This window comes from Sciurus vulgaris (genome assembly GCF_902686455.1).
Source record: "Sciurus vulgaris genome assembly, chromosome: 12".
Classification (NCBI taxonomy): Eukaryota; Metazoa; Chordata; class Mammalia; order Rodentia; family Sciuridae; genus Sciurus; species Sciurus vulgaris.
The window spans coordinates 27,781,494-27,803,047 of NC_136473.1; the positions used below are offsets into that span (position 1 = coordinate 27,781,494).

A 21,554-nucleotide genomic window follows, 5' to 3' on the forward strand; every position below is an offset into this window, starting at 1 on the left:
GTTGTCAAGTTTTAACTTATGTAACTATCTGTGGACACCATCCCCACAAATAAGATTATGACCCAAACTGGATATCAGGAGGGGCAAGGGGAAAGAATTTACAAAGGAACATGAGGAAAGTTTTGGGGGTAAAGATAATGCCCACTGTCATTTAAAATTTTAAATCTTACTTCAGATAGAATACATATATTTTTGTTTTTTCTTTTTTTTGGTTGAAACTTCAGTTATCTTTGGAGTTAAGGAGAAGTCTTAGTAGTTAAAATTTTAGATTATTAAAAAGAAGGATATTTTTGGTTGTCATCAGTGTTGTTTTGTGTTTAACAAGATTTAGAAGTCCATCTTTATTTCTAAAATTATTATTTGGAAAGGTAAATAATAGTCTTGGGATAGAAGCATGTCCTTAGCAAAAAGATCTTTGGGGCTTATCTACTTTGTTTCTTGAGTTTATGACATGAGCGGACAGTAATTTTGTCTTAATTTCCTTGTTTTGGCTTTTTAAGGGGCAAAACATTGCTATTTATACTTAAGCTTTTAATCAAAGGGGGAAAAACTGGTCAGCTCTTAATTGGTCATATCACAGACTTGTAGAAGTAAAGTCTATGATGAAGTTGGCATTACTGCTAACTCTGCAAAAGTTCAGTCTAGATTTTAAAGAGTATGCTTGCTCTTACAAGCAATACCATGTGAAAATACAGAAGATGTGTTTTAAGGCAGTTTTGAAGAATTTATAAAAGCAGCTTGGGACCTACTTAAGTCACCAGTAGAAAAGAAAATTCACTCTATACCCATAAGCAAATGTGAATGAACAGAGAGGGTAGATAAGCCAGCATATTTAGTATTTGGTTATTTGTAGTATTATGAAATCTCAAAGGAGATATCCACATATAAATACGAATGCAGAGGCATATGACTAGACTCAAATGACAAAGATTACCTTCTGAAGCAACCCATTTGTTAGATATATTTCATGCAAATATGTAAATGTTTTTCTTGTGGAAAAAACAGGAATTTGGTAATATCAACTTGTCACCCTTCCCCAAGATGATTTACACATCAGAATTACATCCACCTCTTAATAGTTTCTTCTGGAGAACATGCCCTCACAACACAAATCACAGATCAGAACATTTCCCTTGTTGTGATAATGAACTGTAATGAGATGCCTATAGAGATTAACCTATAACCCCTAAAAAATAAAAAAAAATAAAAACTCATTTATAACTTTAAACAGGATAAAAATAACTGTCCCCTTTCTCCCTCTCCCTCTTTTACCACAGAAATATAGAGTGTAAACATTCTGTGTGACACTGAGGTTTTTTTTTTTTTTAACATTTTAAAACATTTTTTTTAGTTGTCAATGGATCCTTTATTTTTTTTTTATTTATATGTGGTGCTAAGTATCGAACCCAAGGCCTCACACATGCCAGGCAAGCACTCTACCCCTGAGCCACAACTCCAGTCCTCCACTGAGTTTTTTGTATTTAGATTCCCAGTATTTTAGAGTAGCCTTGACACCGGTTTGACATTGGACTCAACCTACTTGGAAAAAGGACCCAACCTACAGTTTCTTCTTCTTGATTATTTTGCATGATATGACTCTTTTTAAACATCCTCTTGATTTTCTTTTTAATTAAGTAGGTAAATATAGTCATGAGTCATGCGACAATATGTTCTAAGAAATATATCATGAGTGATGTCATCACTGCATAAACATCATAGAGTATACTTACACAAGCCTTTATGGTACACAAGTCAATCACTCAAATGTGGTCTCCAGTTGCAATCGCAACAGAGTAAACATCTGACAGATGAGGCTGCTGTCAGCCTAACATGGCAGAGTGTTTTACAGTAAACAGTTTTTATTAAGTAGGAGAACACTCCAACAATAAAAAGTACAGTAAACCAGTAACAGTCATTTGTTATCATTATTTAGTATTATGATGAACATATAATTGCATATGCTATATTTCTACATAGCTGGCACAGTAATAGGTTTGCTTTCATCAGCATCAACACAACATGAGTAATGCCCTACACTATGACAATATAGTGGCTACAGTGTTACTATGCAATAGAAATTTTTGAGCTTCTTTAGAAATTTTTTTGGAACTACCATCATATATTCAATCTGTCATTAACTGAAATATGTGGTTTCTGATTACAATTGTAAAATAGAGGATTATACCAGAATTCAGATGACATAAAACATAATATGAACCTCATGAATGTATCTGCCAATTCTGGCAATGTGACTAACTTGACATTTTGGACAATCATTCCATGGAAGTTAATAACAAACGTTAACTTTTTACTTTTAAGAGATAGTGGTAGACATTTTCCAGGGTTGATATCAGACTCAAATCCTCAGATTAAAGAAGCACAATAAATCTCAAGCAGGAAAAATAAAAAGAAACTTGTATCCTGGCAGATAATAGTGACACTATGCAACACCAAAGTCAGAGTTCTGGCAATAGGTAGGAAGAAAAGAGATAGTATGCAAAGAATTTACAATTTTGCCAACAGCTGACTCCTCAGTAGTCAGAAGTCAAAAAGGTGGTAAGATATCAACTTGCAAGTTCTAAGAAAAAAAAAAAAGTCAATGTAAAATTGTTTTCAAGCAAAAATGTCTTTCACAAATAAGTTTTTTCAGAAAGACAAAGACCTCGTCATCAAAATGTCCTCTTGAAAGAAACACATGAAAAATTTTAAGAACAATAATAATATTAGAAGGAATTCTTGATACTCATGAAATATTTTTTAAAAAGGCAGTAGTAATTTAAAGAGTAAAACTAAACAAATATGGATTTATTTTGGAAAGGTAAATAGTGAAAATAATATCCAATATTCAAGGTGAAAAACAGATAAAACTAAATTACTCTCAAAAATAGAAGTCAGGAAGGCCAGTAGGTTTAAATGTTCTAAAGTTATTATATTGAACAAAAGGAGGGTAAAGACACTGATTAACTTTAGATTATTTTAATAAGGCCTGCTGAAATTTCTAAGGCATTCGCCTAAAATTAATAAACCCAGAACCATAATGTGCAACTTCCAAACCAGGAAAAGGTTAATTTTTAAACAAATCATCCTTCAATAAATTAATAGTGAGATGAGAGCTAAAACAGGGAAACTGATAATGATAAAAGCACAAAGATGCTTCAACACTACATTTTTAAAAGGCAAAAACTATCATACTGAATTAAAAAATAAGTAAAATACAATTGAGCTATGACCCATTAAACACACACACCTAAAACCAGAGAACAAAGACAACAATGCAAAAACCTATATGCATTAGGGAATTAACATTTTTATAAATAATCCAAAGCTGAAATAAAAAACTGAAAGTAGAAAATACTTAGCATTTAATAATAATAATGAAATACTATACAGGAAATCTTATGAGATATGGAAAACCAGGTTCTTAACAAGAAACATAGAAAACTTACATGAGTAACAGAAGAGAACACAAGACATTGTTCTAAATATCCAACTTAAATGAAAAAGGAAAAGAACTTAGAATAAAAATTTAAGAGGAAAAATTAACAAAATAGTAAACAAATATAATTATAAACTAAACTTTATTCTTTTAAAATATCAAATAGTTAAATATGTAGTGAGATTTATTGAGTAAAAATATTGAGATAAGGCCCAAGATTTAACTAAAGATACTGCAGAGATTAATTAGAGAATGAGAATATAAATTTATGCCTAAGAAAAATCTGAAAATACAGATAAAACGGAAAAAGAACTAAAAGCTGTCCTACCCAAATAAACATTAGAAGTGAAACCTGTAAGAGTTTTATAGTAATTAAAGAATTTGGGTCAATATTTCGATCTTTGTAAGAAAAAACAAAAATCACAGTATGTAAAAGAATTTTCCAAGTTCTAGAAATATTCAAGGAAGAAATTATCAGGAACGTGAAAATCAACACACACACACACACACACACAAAACTGTATAGGAGTAGACTCAATCTCAAATCACATGAGAAAGTGCAAGAAAGGAAAGCTTTTTTATGACCAAACATACAATAAATCTAATAAGATAAAAAAAATATCTTGGAGCATCAAATCCAGCAACATATTTAAAAAGGCAAAACACTGTGAAAAAGTCATTTATTCAATTATGCAAAGTCAATATCTAGAAAATCTCAATATAATTTACCACAATAAAATTTTTGAAGAAAAGTTTATAATTATCCTAAAAGATGCAAATTGAACATTTGATAAAATTCAATATTGATTTGAGACATCTGAAAAAATCCAGTCAACTAAAAATAGAAGAAAACATGCTTAACATGATTAAAGTATGTCTAGAGGCTAGGCAAGTGCTGTACTACACTGAGCTATACCTCTAGTTCATAAGCATGACTTTCATAAGAAAAACGTATAAGACATGAAAAACTACACGAATGGAGAGGACCATTCACATTAGTGGATAAAAATGTTTCAATATGATGATTACATAGGAATTTCCCTCATGTTTATCTACAGACTTAAATGCAATCCCAAACATCATCTCAGTGGAGTATGCTTGTATGTTTTTCTTCTTCTTTTTTTTTTTTTTTTTTCCATATGGTATCTAAATTGATGTGGAAGAGAAAGATCCAAGAACTGTCAATTCTGTGCTGAAAATATGGTGGGATGACACATTCAGAATGTGTCATTATTTTCACATGATGGCAACTGAGGGAGTATAGCATTGACATGGTAAAAGGAGTTCTGAAATAGACCAAATCACATGTGGAAAAGTGACTTAAAACTAAGCAGGCATTTCAGACTGAGGAGGAAAAACAAGCTATTCAAAACATGGCTCAGGAACAAACATATCCTGCATGAAATCAGATCCCTACCTCACTCCATGTACAAAACGTAAGTTCAAAGAGACTGAGGGTGGGCTGGGGATGCAGCTCAGTTGGAGTGCTTGCCTTGCAAGCACAAGGCCCTGGATTCAATCCCCAGCACCGCAAAAAAAAAAAAAAAAAAAAAAAAAATAGAGACTCTGAAGGGTTAAACACGGAACACAACATTTTAAAACTCTTGGAGGATGAGGAGGGGTGTAGGATGTAACTGTTAATGGGAAAAGAAGTGAGTAAACAGAGGTACCTGATCAAGGGAAGAGTGAGAGTGAGGTCAGAAGAAGTTGGTCTTCAGCATGAGAAAAGGGAGACTCCAAAAATAGGTAAATAAAAGGAAAGTAGAGTGCAAGAAAAAAAAAAAGAAGAAATAAAAAATTAAAAATCAAAAACAAAAACAAAAAGATCTATGGCTCACAGTCATCCACTACTCAAACCCACCAGTCCTCAGTATCTCGATGTGAGTGCCGTACCTCTTAAAGGGCCTCCAGTCTCCTGGAGGTGTCTCAGGAAGGGAGGCGCCACTCCAATGATGGTGGCCACGCCCTCAGGAATCATTCAAAATGTCTGCACCAGCCTCCGAAGAAGCTGGGGAGCCTGCATCAGCTATGGTAAACTCTTATTTTAGAATGTATTTGTTACAGGTATCAGAATTCCTTCCCTGAATTTATATTCTAAGGCTCTATATATCTCTATCTTTTGCAAAGATACAATAAAAGACCATGTTAAAAAAAAATCTTGTGGATTTAAACTTTATTTTTTATTTCCAAAATTTGACTGCCTAGGTCCACCTAAGGTTGTTAAAAACTGGAAGCTTTTTGAGGACAATAGTTTTCAGTGAGCACAGTAGTTGTCTTTCTTGAAATTTATTACAGTACTTGCTTGATGATAGATATGACATTTTATAAATAGTAAGTAAAATGAACGAAATGCCATGTGATAAGCAAAAAAAAAAAAAAAAGAAACTTTTAGAAGTAAAGATAGAAGAATTCTTTTTGATCCCAGAGTAGCAAGGGATTTCTTAAAGCAAGATCCCCAAAGCACAAATGTGACAGAAAGGAGATATGTCCAACTTGATTAAAATGAAGAATGCTTTGTAAATGTGACCACAGTAGCTACATATAGGAAGGGAGCAAGACACACCAAGTGCAGCGTAATGATGACCTTCCACAACAGGAGGGCCAAGGCAAGGGCAACAGGGAGCCTTCAAAGCTATCAGCAACATGCTGTGTCTTTAATTATGGATGGAGTATAAGAGTTTTTTAAATCTTTCTATCATAAATTTTTATGAGTATTATTTTGAAACAATTGAAAATATATATTATATATAGCTTTATGTACATTACAGAATTGAAAATTAAAATATAATTGAAAAGCTAGACGGCATCTTATTTTCCAAAACATTTATTATATGACAACATATTTATGATCAGCACCCACAGAAAATATTGCTAATCAGACTTCAATGATAGCCTATTTATCAGCACATGAGAGAAAAATCTCTTTCCAATAGGACACCAAGCCAAATAATTATCACTTGCCCCCCTGGCCTCGATTCCCATGTTACGAAAGCAAACTGAACAATCCAGTGGTCTGCACAGGGTAGTAGATATGTATGTCTCGTGCTTGGGCCCTTCATGTTACCATAGTCTCTTCACTAATTATTACAAACATAATAATTATTACAAATATGGTCAAACTTTGCCTGGACCATATATTCAGGACCTTTGTTTATGGAATACTCACAAAGCAGACTGATACACACATGTGCATGGTCTCTCTCCAAATACATACACATGTGCATACTATGTATATAAGTGTGTTTGTATATACATACCTATACACACATGCACATCTATAGACACATACATATATATTTCAAAGATACCCAATGTATTTACATCGTCATATTGCAGAAGAGCTCTTTAGATTCTGGGCTGGAATGGATCCTTGCCGAAGGAAGGCAACAGAAGCTGTGGCAGCTGCCAGTCAGGACTCGCGTCACTTAGGCACTCCTTTCTCCTGGTAGAGACGCCTCTGCTGATCTATGTGGCTCGTACTATGTTTTCTTTACCCCCACCAGAATGTTCCTGCAAAGGCCTCTTTGTATTACCTCTATTAAACCTACTAAGTTTTTTTTTCACTGAAGAATGCAAGGAAGCAACCATTAGTCCTTACCATCACTCACAATACTGGGCATGAAGACAGGCAAGTAAACTGACCACACCGATAGTCACCGTAGTGGTGAAAATAAGGCATAATCTCCTAAATATAAGTTATAAGACGAAGATGGCAAAATGTGATTACGGCCGGCGTTTAGGATTCCATTCACACATTCCCTATGACTCAGTAGGTCGTGTGATTCACTCAGTTCATAAATATTTATTACCTCTAGAAAGGAAATAACTCACAAATGTCAGCAGGACAGGGTCTCAGTTCAAGTTATATATGTGGGGAGAGAAACAAATATCCCAAAATGATATTATAAAGGCTGCAGGAGAAGCATCAAAGAGTTGAGGGTGGGAGGTAACAAGTGAGGAGATGGACAGTTGGTGGGACAGAGTGACAGACCATGCCTGAAGCTGCTGAGTGGTAGGGAAGCTGTCCATGGAACCTTGAACCTTTGGGCGGGGGAAAAAGTCTTTTTGCTGAAAACATTCAACATTATATTTCTTTGCCCAAAAATCCAAAAAGATGGCAGGTTTTATTTAATCCAGGGAAAGAGGACAACGGGGCAATAGAATTATCCCACCACAATCCACACACAGGATTGTCTCTGTACAGCTCATCGGCGTTCTAGTTATTAGTTATCTGACTTAGATAACTAATATGGGCAAGAATAAACAGGAATAATGTGGTGATTATATTTTATGTGAGTTAACACAAGATAAAGCAACTCAAAGCTTACAGACTAGTAAACCAACGGAGGCACGTGGCCAGGCTAAAACACAGAAAAGAATTACCTCCCACTATCTGCTAAGCTCGAAAGGATGTTTCAGTTTGGTTCACGTTCATGCGAAACATTGAAAAATCTTAAAACAAAATGTCAAAATTGCCAATCCTTGACAACTGTTTAAACTAGAACACACTTAACAGCTATAGCATGTGAAAGTATTTAGAGTACTGTGTACTGGCCCAACCCTCTGCCTCCACACTAGACTAAACACACATAGCTAAAACCAGAACTCTTGAGAATTTATGTGGTCATCTCCTCAAGTATCTGAGAGCGAAGGAAAACACTCTACATACTTAGGCAATGTCCCATAATTCTTTGGCACCAGCCACTCTGACGGGAGGAAAGCTGGATTATATAGAGGTTCTCATAATGTGTATGTCCTTGGAGATGGGGGTCTGTGAAGATGCTTAAAGTATAAGCCAAGATGCGTGGCTACCAGCTGACCATTTCTCAGGAGAAAACTTAGATTCTGTCATGTATTCAAAGGCATTCACAATTCAGAAAAAAGATAAACAATAACTATTTTGAAAAGTTCTTTCACAAGGATGCCAAATTGATGGTAAAACAAACATTTTTCAGCCAAGGAAAGGCACACATATTTAGGGAAATGAAAAGATTATTTCAAGGATGAAGATGAGAAATCTCTACTTTTATAACTCACATTGATAGTTCTTCTTGGGCCAGAGTCAGCAAGGGCAGATGAACCTTTACTTATGTTGAGACATTTTACATACATGTGAACTTAGAGGGGAAAGTTTCTTTTTAATTACTCAAACAACTTTCTTAAAAAAAAAAAAAATGTCCTGCTTTATATTTTGCCAAAACATTTGTGAGAAGTATAGTATTAAAATCAAATGGTTTGTTTTTGGTAAACTTAAACTTCTATAATACTTAGAAGAAATTTAAAGTATTATTTAAGGAATAAATATGACTTTTAAATTTTTTTAAAAAACCACCTTTTCAGTTCTTTATGTGTATTTCCTGGACCGTAAATCCCTATGGGAAGGGTCAAATTCACATGAAATGACAAGTGACATTCTGTACTGAAGATGTAGGTATAGATGAAACTTCAATTAGTAGAAGGAGATGGTTAATTTATGTGTGACTTGATTGCACTAGGGGTTATCCAGATAATAGTATTTTTGGTTATATGTGTGAGCATGTTTCAGATGCAACTAGCATTTAAATGGTGGACCTCAACACAGTGGATTGTCCTCTCAAGGATGAGTAGGCATCACCCAATCTGCTGGGGTCTTGAACAGAACAAAAGATGGAGGAAGGAGCAATTTATATCCCCCACTCCCTTTTTTTTATCCTATCTTCCTGCTGACCTGGGACATCCATCTCTTCTTTCCCTTGAACTGGAATTTATACCATTAGCTTGTTCTCTGGCCTTTGAATTCTGGCTGGAATTATTCCACTGGCTTTCCCAGGTCTCCAGTTTACAGATGGCATACATGTGCACCAATATCATACAAAAATATATCTCCATCTCTCTCTCATTACATCTATCTTTTTATCTCCCACTAGTTCTTTTTCCTAAAGAACGCTAATATAAAGACTCAAGCTCCGAGAGTAGGTCTTGGTTTTCTAGCAAAGATTAAAGCTGAAGTGCACAGTTATAGTGTATCAAGTCTAAATAAAACATTCAAGATTGGAATATATCCTCCATCAGACAACTGGGCATTGGTGGTGCACCACCTGTCATCCCAGCAGCTGGGGAGGCTGAGACAGGAGGATGTTAAGTTCAAAGCCAGCCTCAGCAACTAAGCAGGCGCTTAGCAAACTCAGTGAGACCCTGTCTCTAGGTAAAATACAAAAAATGGCTGGGGATGTGGCTCAGTGTTTAAACACCCCTGATCAGGTTCAATCCCAGTACTTCCCCCATAATAAAAGCCTTTATCAGATTTTTGATTATTGGATAAGAGGGTGCTGACTCCTCTGCTGCCCCTGAAATTCTACCTCTGAGGTCGACCAGATGGATCCTAACCCTCAGTGACAGTTCACATTAGCTGTGTGCTGTGACCCAGCGGTGACACCCTTTTCCTCTCATTTTTAGTTAGGAGTGAACATGATGGTATCCTACACTACTGTACAGTTAGTTTTTAAATGTCCTCTTAGATTGGGGACCAAGGCTTCATCATTTTATAACCCCGAGCCTCTCACACACCAAAGATAGGTGACCCTGCAAGAGCATGGAGTGAATAATGCATGAATACAGCACGTGCGGATCTTTACTCAAAGGGGTTCTACGCTCCATTTTCTGCATCCTCCGCCTGACTATTACGTGCTTCCGGCAACTTCAACACACAAGAGGAAGTCACGGGTCACATGCTCAGAGGACAAGCAAGCAGTATCACATGTGACTGTTCAGACGTCCTTGTCACAGGCAAGTACCTCTATATTCTGCTGAATGCATCTGACACTAGGATCCTTGTAGAAGGAAAGTGTAACTTAACACTAGTCTGTAAAGGAATGCAGGGTGACTCAACTCTAAGGTAACAACCGGCCCAATAAATATTTCATTCAAGGGTGACTATAGTTCTAAGGAGACAAAGTCATCGTGGTTTAAACCCAGGGAGAGCTAGACGGCAGGCTAGTCCCTCTACATTTTTGCCCAGCTCACTTCCTGTCCCAACCTGGGCGGGAGGGAGGCTGGTGAGGTTTTGACCTCAAATATTCAGGAATTGACCACTATTCTTTTTTTAAAGCAGTGGGTGTTAATCTTGCAAACAAATATCAGTACAACAAACTCTCAGGAGGAAATCACTAGAATATAAATAACTTTGATAAGTTATGTGATTCATCTTCCTTTCTAAAAAGGAAAATAAAAAAAGGAAAACTAAGTCACAAAAATTTCTTTTAAAACCCATATGAAAGCTCTTTCCTGATCTTCCTTGATAACACATTTCTCATCTCTCTCAACAGTAACATTTAAATTCACATTTTTGTCTATGAAAATTTTTTAGCCTGTTTCATGTTTTTTCCTTAGAAACAGACATGAATGAAATCGCTTTTCAAGTCATGTCATTATGATTTCAACTTTCTCCTCTTCATCTTACTTAAGCTGTTTGTTTTCTTCCTCCAGCATCTTAATACAACCTATTTCCTAGATATTCAATTATTTTTTCCATTTCTTTACAGGAAAACTTCCATTCAAATAGTTTTAAGCACATTTTTATTTATATCTCCACTTAACCAAGAATAGAGTACACATCCCTTTAACAACTTATTAGTTTCAAGAAAAAAAGTGAGTGTTTTGCTTGTGAACTCTACTGGTACTTTCTAGACTCAAGAGAAAAGAAAAAGTACAGGTGGTGTTTTTACTTTTAAAATTGTTTTGATAATTAACTATTTTTGTCTTTATATAGAAAAAAACAGTTTTCCCCCTTTAATCCCTCCAGAACATTAAACAGAGAAAAAAGTAAGATATTATAGTTTATATCCTTCTAAAAGGGGTTGGTTTCATGGCTTCGGTGAAAGAATGTAGGATCAGAATCTTGATCCTTACCCAATTCTGCTACTTAGGAGATCAGTGACCTTTGGCACAATGTTTCACTATCCATCATTTCCTCATCTATAAAATGGGTTATTATATGTTTCCTTCCTTCCTGAGTAGATGCAGAATGTTGGTTTGGTTCTAACTGACCTGTGTTTTCTGATTAGCAAATCTATTCTGCATACCCCACCCCTCTAACAAAACAAAACAAACGAAAAAATCCCTTGCCTCTTGCTCTTACTGTAACTTCATTTATGGTGTCTTGGTTTACAAGATGAATGAACAAAGATACACGGTGTGTGTGGTGTGTGTGTGTGTGTGTGTGTACACGCATATATATATATGGGGGGAATATTATACAGTCTTAAGAAGGAAATTGTCCTACATGACGACATGGATGAGCCTTAAGGACATTAAGCTAAATGACTTAAACCACCTACAGAAGAAACAATGTGTGATTGCCCTTACACGAGGTATCTAACTTAGCAGTCAAGATAATAGAAACAAAGAGAATGTCAGTTGGTCAGGGGAAATGGGGGGCTGTTATTTAGATGAGTACAGAGCTTGTTTTGTAGGATGAAATGGTCTAGAAATCTGTTGCACAGCAATGGCAGTACAGTGACACTACTGAACTATTCACTTAAAAATGGTTTCAGAGGGTAAAGGCAAACAACCTTCAGTAGAGTTATTTTAAGATAAATTGAGAATCAAGTGAGATTTTAAAACAAAATTAAACCAAAACAGCAGACTTTATTGGGCCCTTTCATTAGCGATCACCTTGGTCACCTTATAGAAACTACCTAGCCCAAGGTTGTGTCCCCACAGAGACATTCAGATGACAGCAGGGGCATTTTTTGTCCTGATTGCCCTCGGAGCCTTCTGCACCCCACTTGCACTGAGGTTTGTCTGCTCATTCTTAAAGTATTTGGATCCCAGGGCTGTTGGTCTAACACTCAGCACTGTTGATCACAAGTGCTCAGCCCAGTGACACACATTTCTAGCTATCACCCTTCAACCACAAGCTTCTGGAGAGAGAAACCCGCATCTCAGATTGCTTTTTCCCCTAACTCCCACTCAACAGTACAACTTAGTCCATCAAATGTTAAGTGAGTGGATATAAAATCCCTACCAGATTTGCTTTTTCTTAAAAAAAATTATCTTTGGGGGGCAGAAACTCAGTAGATCAGAGAGGTTGATTAATTTAAGCTCTGAATAGAGGTTTTTGTGTTGTTCCCTATTCATTTCTGGTAGAGAAAAAGGAAGGGAAGAATCATGTATTTATAGCTGCGTTTACAATGATACAAAGATATTCAGTTACAGCTCTTTGAGAAAGAAAAAGGCTTGAACCATAAAGTTTATAATAATCCTTCCCCAATCCATTTATGGTTTTGAAATAGCCAGAAGTCTTTATTATGTTAACATTCCTTCCAAGGGTTCTTAAACAAGAGTACAGTTTTAAGTGTGGGCAAACCTTAATCCTCTCCAACTTCCATTAATAAAAACCATCAATGTATCTTGCAAGACTGTTGAGTTAGAATATCAGGTTCTTTTCAAAATGTGAGACTCTCATCCACAAGAATTTAAAACTAAACTCACAGGTAGATTGCCAAGATAATATAATCCTGCAGAAATCAGGAGCCATGTAGGATTTTATTCCAGAATATTCAGGTGTTAGAAAACAGCCTGTGGGAAGAAGGCAGGAGGATTAATCTTCCCTTGACAACTAAGGGGTCTATTCTGGTGTGACAGAGAAGAAGAGATCTTTACCATCATGGACGGAGCTCAGAGTCACAGTTCAGGAGACAGATGCATGCCTTGGTTGTGGGGACAGATGAGAGTACAATCTGACCTGCCACAGTGAGCTACTGGGAGACCAAGGGAAAGCGTCAATGTCAGTCACATCCTGCTCAGGTCTGCAGACACTGGACACAACAAGTCTGTCTTACAGCACTTACCAAAAAATTAGAAACGAATAATGCTAACAGGATAGTGGCCTATAAAACGGCATATGGAGACTATACTTAATTCAAAAGAAACCAAGACTTTGGTTTGTAACTTCTAATACAGACTTCCCATTTGACGTGGAACTCCTTGACAGCAGGAACCATACATTCCAGTACAGTTGTAAGAGGCCCAGGGCAGGAGGAGAAGATTCTAGGACTCCTGCATTTAACATATGTCAGCTCATTCAGTTATTACTGCAACCCTGAGAAGCAGGACACACTAACATTTTACCAATGGTTAGGGTTAGGGTTAGGATTAGGCAACACTGAGCTTACCATGTAACTTCTCAAGAGGCCCAAACTGCTAGTCCACAGCAGAGATGGAATGTTTCACTGAGAGGAGTTGCCACAGAGACCAAGTGACCCATGACACCTCAGTATTTCCTATCTGATCCTTCATAGAAAAAAAAAAATTGCTAATTTCTGGCTCAAGGCTTCAGACTTGGGAGGCGGGAAGGTAACACTGCCAGAAAGAGAAAAACAGGGAAGAAAGGGTTGGAAGGAAAAGACAAGGAGTTCCATTTTAAATCGATGGCAGAATTAATAGAGGTGCCCAAAGGAGGAAGAGCCGAGATGCTAACGTGAGGGAGGGAAGTCAGAACCAAAGGCGCAGATTTACAGTGATGTCTGAAGCCTTGAGTGGAGGAGATGGAAAAGGAGAGGATGGCGGTGGTTTCAAAAATCACTATGTTCAAAGGAAAACTTACACAGAGATTTCACTCTAGAACATGAGTGGGAAAGAGAGCTATGAGCTACATCCTAGATGGAACACCCAGATCACAAGCTGTGGGACACCCCTTTGCCTCATGGGATCCCCTGGGGACTCTCCAGAGTTGGACATGCATACTAGTAGCTCGCCTAAGGCCATGAACAGCAAGCAGCAGGCTAAGGCGCCAGCGTTTGGGTGGATGGACTTCCACATCTCAGCAGAGGGGACCAAAAGCTGATACACACGAGACTGAGCAGGAACAAGCAGAGTGGCAGCAGTAGTCGGTTTTGTGTTACAGCCAGTGCCTCTAGAATGGAACTGACTTTCTAGAGAAGGAGAACAAGGGGAGACGTCCCCTTGTTTGCAGACACATCCAGGAGAGCTTAATGAAAGGTCAATGGATTTGGTGATCAGAAGGTCCCTAGAGAACATCGGCAAAAAGAGACAGAAATCAGTCTCATGGTGCGAAAGAGTGAGTGAGGAAGGAAAAACTGGGAGGAGGAGGATAAAGTCTGGGTGATGAGGTAAGCAGAAGGAGGAGAAGGAAAAGGATGCTGTGGAGGCTTTCCTTCTTCCAAAGATGTAAGGAAGAAAAAAAAAAAGAGGCGTGGCAGATTGTTCACAGAAAATAGCTGCAATATACTCCTTTGACTGCTAGTCTTGGTATTTCCCATCTGCACCAACTCCAAGCTTTGCCCTGTGACTTGCTTTGGCAAATGACACACAATAGACTTGATGTCACCTGTTGATTTTTGTTCTCTTTCAATGCCACCCTGAGCCCACAGGTGAACAAGCCCCACCCAGCCTGGTGGAAGACAAAAGACCTCAAAGAGGAGAGCAAACCCTAAGGATGACAGCCACCAACCCTCAGACATGTGTGACAGGTCATCTCCTGGTAAGAGCTCACCTATCTGCTAGCCATTGTTACCCGGGAAAGAACTACAGTCAGCTTTTCAGCCACCAAGCTAAGACTGGATTGTTCTACAGTGAAAATGAGAGAATTTTCTCAGTTTTGCAAGAGCATGAAGCGAGAATGATGCTGATAGTATCAATAATCAAACAGTATTTCAGAATGCCATAAAAACAGAGCTTTGCTTTAAAAAAAATTCTTTCAATAGTTTACAATGAGCAGTAATTGGGCATTAAGTGTTACTGTTGCCATTACTATTATTGTCAACTAACACTGGAGGGGACCGGAACAAAGGCAGTCTTAGTGCCTGGGACTGTACCTACCCAGCCATAGCATAAGCAAATGCAGAAGCCTAACCTAGGCCTCAAGGTATTTCTACACACTTTTTATTTCCTATGCATAAGAAAGTTCAAGCTAAGTGAATGTACGCATGCTGCTGAAAAGCAGCCTTGTTTTTCTAACATTTCGAGAAAAATTTATAGACATTTTGACCAAAAATTTAAATTTCAGTAGATGGGCTAGAAGTTGAGGAAAAACTCAGAACAAAAAGAGAGAATGATTACAAAGAACTCTCTAATCAAACCTTTGACAAACTAGAGAGCCAGAAAAAAAAGGAAAATACAGGGGAAGAGATTATCAAAGAAAATAGATTTCTAGAACTAAAGCGACTGGCCCTTCACCTTGAAGGCAAGAGACACCAAGCACGAGAAGCAAAGATCCACTCGGAAAGAGATCAGACCAAAAATGTCAAAATACCAAAGAAAGAAACAGTTCTCAAAATTAGAATTAAAAAAGCCAAAATCATACTCAAAGTCAGAATGCCACCAGCAATCTAACACCAGAGCTGGATGGTAGTAGACGGCACAAAGACCTATCTTTATGAAACTGACAGAAACACTTTTGTCCTTGAATAATATACCCAGCCAAACCATTCATGAAGGTAGAATAAAGACATTTCTAACTGGTAGGATTTCAAAAAGTTAACTTTTTTTCTAGAAGGTTCCATGTTTTCTTGCTGCCAAGTTTTTACTCACACTGTTCTCTGTGCTTTCCATCCTGAGGCCTAGCTCTACTTCACCCCCTGCTTTCTACTTCCGGAGGTAAACTTCACATATCTATCCTGTGAGGTCTAATTTTAAGCCAACATCTCCTCCAAGAAGGATTTTCTGTTTCAGCAAGCAAGGTACATTTTTTTTCTTTTGGATGCTCACAGTCCTCTCTAATCTCACAAGGAACTTGAATTCCATTTTTTTTATTATCATAACTTTTCTCCCTAAACAGCAGAAGCTTCCTACAGGCACAAGACCTGTCTGTTTCTCCTTTGTGGCTCTGGTCTTATAGTCCCTCTTACATACCAACTGTGCCATCAATTTCTATAAAATCCATTATGTTCTATCACTCTATATGTATGAGACATTTATAAAAATATTTTATAGGTGTCCTATAAACTTTGTATGTTTTATAGGAGTCCTATATCTAGGATGATGGACATAATTGGTCACTGTAGTAGAACATTCAATGACAATAACAATGACTCAAAATTTATTGTTGATCGATTCTACTAAGAATACCACATGAACCTCTTATATCCATCTCTTCTCAGCCCTTGCCACATCCATATTTGCCAACTCAGTCCTACATATAGGGAAGAAAAGGATGTTTTTTGGGAAGGGAATAAAGAAACAAACTGTTTCTTTAAACTATAAGAAGATGATCATATGATCCCAGCAATTCACTCTTAGGTGTATATACATGAGAAATGAAAACATATGCCCATGAAAAACCCTGCAACAAATGTTCACAAAATACATTATTCATAGTACCTAGAAAGTAGAAGAACCCAAATGTCTTCCAATGATAAACGTTTAAAAAAAATAGAATATATGCTCAATAGACTATAACTTGGCAATAAAAATAAGGAAGGCTAATACATTGCTATAGTATGAACATTAAAACAGTATGTAAGTGAAAATCGCCCTCACAGACTTATATAATGAGTCTTTTTATGTGCAATATCCAGAATAGCAAAATCGAGAGAGACAAAGTTGAATAGTAGCCTCCTTAGGCTAAGAGGATTTGGAAATAATGGGGAGTTAGTTACTGCTAGTGGGGATTTCTGTATCAATTCTTATATCAATTTTAGAAAATTTTTATTGCCCCTCCAAAGATTTCAACTCTGAATGTACTAGAAACCACTGATTTATATACTTTAAAGGAGGAAGTTATAGCTCAACAAAGTTGCTTGTAAAGAAAGAATGTGTAAATAAATTCCTATATGACTCATCTTTAAAGCATCTAAAGAACATCAACTTGAACAAGGCAGGGTTTGCAAGTATGTCAAAACTAGCCAAGATCAAAACACATATTTGGGATCAGAAACACCAAGTTAAAAAACAAGGTCATGTCAGTTGATATTTACTTGCCTCAAATTAAACATAAAATCTGTTTCTATAGAGTTCAGGAGAAGCCATAACAAAGATAGTGAGGAGTACTGGGTTTTATTGGCAGCATAGAGTACCTCCTTATATACCCTTTTTTAGGTCACTTAATTTCAAAAAGGCAGTGTCTCTACTTGCCAATTACCTTACCTCATAATGGTATTATTAAGGCAATTAATGGGTAATGTAGTTCATCTTTATATAGGACCAGGATCTGAAGCATAGCTGAGGTTTAATTCCTTTGCATCCATTTATTACATGTGATTGTAGGGCGAGTAAAAACGCCAACTTATAAAGTCTTTCTGTCTGAGGGATTGTTACATAATAGAGAAAACACTTGATTCTTCCAAAATGGAAGAATTCATATCTTTTTCAACTTTGAAAAAGGTCCCACAAAGTTTACTGATAAAACAAAAATAACCTAATGAAGAACTAGACATGTACAGTTCCTCTTTTCCATTTTTCTTCAAGGATTTTAGAGTAAGTCAGACCTAAAAAACATGATTTTTTAAAAAACCTTTTTAGTTGTTGATGGATCTTTATTTTATTCATGTATTCATATGTGGTGCTGAGATTTGAACCCAGTGCCTCACACATGCTAGGCAAGCACTTTACCACTGGCCACAACCTCAGCCCCTAAATGATTTTAATGTAAACTTACTTCCTAGTCCTTTTATAGTCTTTCAGAACACATTTAAATGCTCACCCTGGAATAACTCATTTGAATAAACCAAAGGTTTAAGAGACTGATCCCTTTTTAAAGAGAAACTAATGTAAATAAACTATTTTCATTAAACATAGGAAATAGTCCTTCAGTTATTATGTCTTTGTCTTGATTTCTCTTTTTCTTCCATCTTCTACATCACCTGCAACTGTAAACTTTTTAGGCAGAAGGACAAGCAATGTGAATATGGTTTGATTTAGGATCAAATTTTGATCCATGTTAGCTTGAAAGAGTTCAGAGTTCTCTGCAGCTATGTCATTTAATTCATGACTTAGAATACACAGTCATCGACAAAAGTTCTCCAATCAGATAAAGATTTTGAAAACCAACTTTGGAATACATTGGGGATGTAGGATGACATGATACGAATCTGAGAAGCTGGTATGTGAAAATTACATGAATAAATTGGCTTTTCACCCAACCATCTTATTTCTGGAATACAAACTGTTATTTCTTTTCCTTGACTTTTCCTGACACCGAGGTGCAAAATATAGAATGTTGCATATGGATTCTCAATTGTGACACATTAACGACCAGCAAACTTTGCAGCAATTAACTTTATGGAAGAGTCATTAATTAACTATTATTTAATTTCACTTTCACGGCACTTTCAATGGCCGGTCTTGGTGGAGCAGATCAGTTGATGGCAACTGGGCTACCCCTTGGTGCATCAGCTCCCAACATCACAAAGCTCTCCTAGCTCCTGATGTTTATGAGCTGTCTCGCATTCCCTACCAGTTGAGGTGAGAACACTGTCATGATATACAGAAATACTGCTTTTAAGAAGTCAAGGTCTCCTGGCAGCTCTTTGGTATACTACTCTGGCAGCTGAGCAAGAGGTCATGAATATTACATAAGGACTATCCATGCATTCAAACCAAGTCTCCAAGCTAGGATTCCCATAGCAACACACACGGGTTCTACTCATCTCGGAGAAGCAGCGGTGAGCAGAAATACCGTAATGTTACCCTGATTTTCCTAGCACGATCAACACAGTACTTTTTTTTTCAAAGCAGTTATTTTTTTTTTCCAAACAAAAACCAACCGTGTTAAAATACATTCACTCAGATGATACCAAGTATCGCACAAACATGCCTTAAACATGGACAATAGTTTATGCTTTAGAAATAGCTGTTTTTCAAACGACTCCATGGTAAAAAAGAATTCAAATCATAATTTCATAATTTCATTGTGAAATAAAATTCAGCCTGGAATTAATTCTATATGTCACATCTGATTTCCAGTTTCCCTCCTAGATGTACATATTGCAGTATAATGGAATGAAGGAGGAAGTGCGATCCTCCAAGGGGAGGATCTCTTCAAATCAATAACACCTTTTGCTTTATTATTCAAAAGTATAATGTATTTTTTAAAATATGAGATACCACTATAAAATACAGAGTACAATTTGGAGGATAGATTGCTTAAGATCAAGAAAATAAACATGAACTTGAAGAAAGTTCCCCCCCCACCCCATCACAGATTTGGCCTAGGAAAATGAAGTAAAATATTTGGATATTAGATACCATTTTTCCTCTTGATGTATTTAGAGATTCTTCTGTGTGTAGTGGTGTGTGTGTGTGTGTGTGTGTGTAAATAAACCACCCACCTGGGGAAACAGGATGCTCAGATTATAAAACAAAAGTGAAGACCATTCTTACATATCACACTTCCTTCTACCAAAGGAAATAAATACGCTCTATTAATTTTATCCTTTTAAAATTGGACAATGGAATGCTCTAAAAGAGCAAATGTGGGCTTAGAGAGAAACTTCCACAGGTGGTCCATCACAGCACAGCCCGGCATGCTAAGAAAGGCCTTGGCAAGGAAGAAATGGTTTTACCTTTGCTTTTTCCAACTGTGCCTGGGCCTGTCGCTCAGCTTCTCTACGCACTGCCTCCCGGTCCTCCTCCAGAGACACATCTGAATCGATGGACGGCTGGTGTAGGAGTCTGCCGAACCCTGGAGAGGAAAATGTATATTTAAAATAGATTCAATGCATGATGTTTGCATTGGGAAAGTCTCCATGACGTGGCAGTTTGCTTCCTCGATTGTGCTATAAATTCCTGAAAAGATGAGAAAATAATCCATTTTGCAGCAACCCAAGCTGGAAAACATACTTGATGTTGCAGACCCTTCAGGAGGGTAGTTGTGTCCACCGAGCTACCATTCCTTCCCAAGTCTCATATTCCAGAAACTATTCTTTCTGGAAACCAAAACAAGTACCTTTATAATTAAAACCAGCCCAGTGGTGCAGTGCAGAGCTGAAGGGCACTGATGGGTTTCAAGGATAGCTTCAAGAACAATGCACATGCTAAAGCAAGTATTCACAACTAAAAAGACATTAAGCCTACCCCTTCCCCCAAAAAAATAAAAAGTCTAATGAGTTATGAACTTGAACTCCCCCCAAATGTCACTGCCTGGATATGACTCCCATTGTAATCTTAAGAATCCTTTTATACCTTAAATACACCTGCTACCTTCCCCAGCAAACTGTAATAAGACACTAGCAGCTAGCTTTTCTCCCTCTTTCAGCAACACATTTTAAATCACCTTTACATAGATATGTAATAAGAGCCGTCTCCAGAAAACACCTGCCTGGAATATCTCCTCTGGCAATAAATCACAACGTAAGAAAAAGAGCTCAAAAAATGATAGGAATCTCCCTAGCTCCCCTCTCTTGCAGTCCGGAGCATATTAACTAATCCAACCACCCTCTCTGCCTGCACTCACTGCAACACAGAAAAGCAAAGAAACAACGTCTCCCCCAAACGAAAGCCCTTGAGCTTACACAGATATCAGAATTCTTCAGCCTTCCTCCCTTGGCTCTTTTCAGAAGCCTGATCCAGGTGGCCTTCATTAGCCAGACAGCGCCTTTTACGTCCGCAGCTGCAGCCCGGGGCACAGATTCTCAGTGGCACGCTGAGCCCGGGAGAATCCCAGCTCCCTTCCTATCCATGCTCTAGGCAAAGCCCCTCCTGCTCCGTCCCCTTCTGCCAGGGTTTTCACTCCCTGTCCCAGAAGACTCCCATCCAAGGAGATTCTTATTTTCCCCTTCCAAGGGTATCAGCACACACTCGAATTTTTATATGTCTTTCAAAAAAAAAAAAAAAAAATCATTCAAGTGCAACGGCATCATCAACTCGTTCTAAAGTTAATGCATCTTATTACCCCTAAATATTCTCTCCTCTGCTCCCCTGCTCTTGGATTGTTAAGGGAAATCAGTTGTAAGAGGACCTTTAAAAAAAAAAAAAAAAAACACCTAGTGCAAAAAGCGTATGCAGTGACATTTGCAAGTGCAAAGTTCAAGCCTTATCTTTAGAGATCTGGAGGGGAGGGAGAAGGGGGAAGGAGGACGCACTCCCCGCACTGGGCATGCTCCTATATGTAGCCTTTTTACGCAGATGCTCACATCACACTGTTAGTCTATGTTAAATTGCCATTTACATCCAAAGTGTA

At 37.4% G+C, this 21,554-nt stretch overlaps 1 protein-coding gene across 1 annotated transcript in view; it reads right to left on the reverse strand.

Annotated features, from left to right (window-relative positions):
• CACNB2 (calcium voltage-gated channel auxiliary subunit beta 2) overlaps nucleotides 1-20,955 on the reverse strand; it is a gene marked incomplete at its 5' end in the record, with an annotated part of 169,961 nt that extends 149,006 nt beyond the window's left edge. Inside the window, 3 exon segments of the mRNA XM_079107638.1 lie at nucleotides 19,939-20,027; nucleotides 20,030-20,057; nucleotides 20,887-20,955. Coding sequence (XP_078963764.1) covers nucleotides 19,939-20,027; nucleotides 20,030-20,057; nucleotides 20,887-20,955 — 186 coding nt within the window.
• Nucleotides 20,956-21,554: the final 599 nt, after the last annotated feature.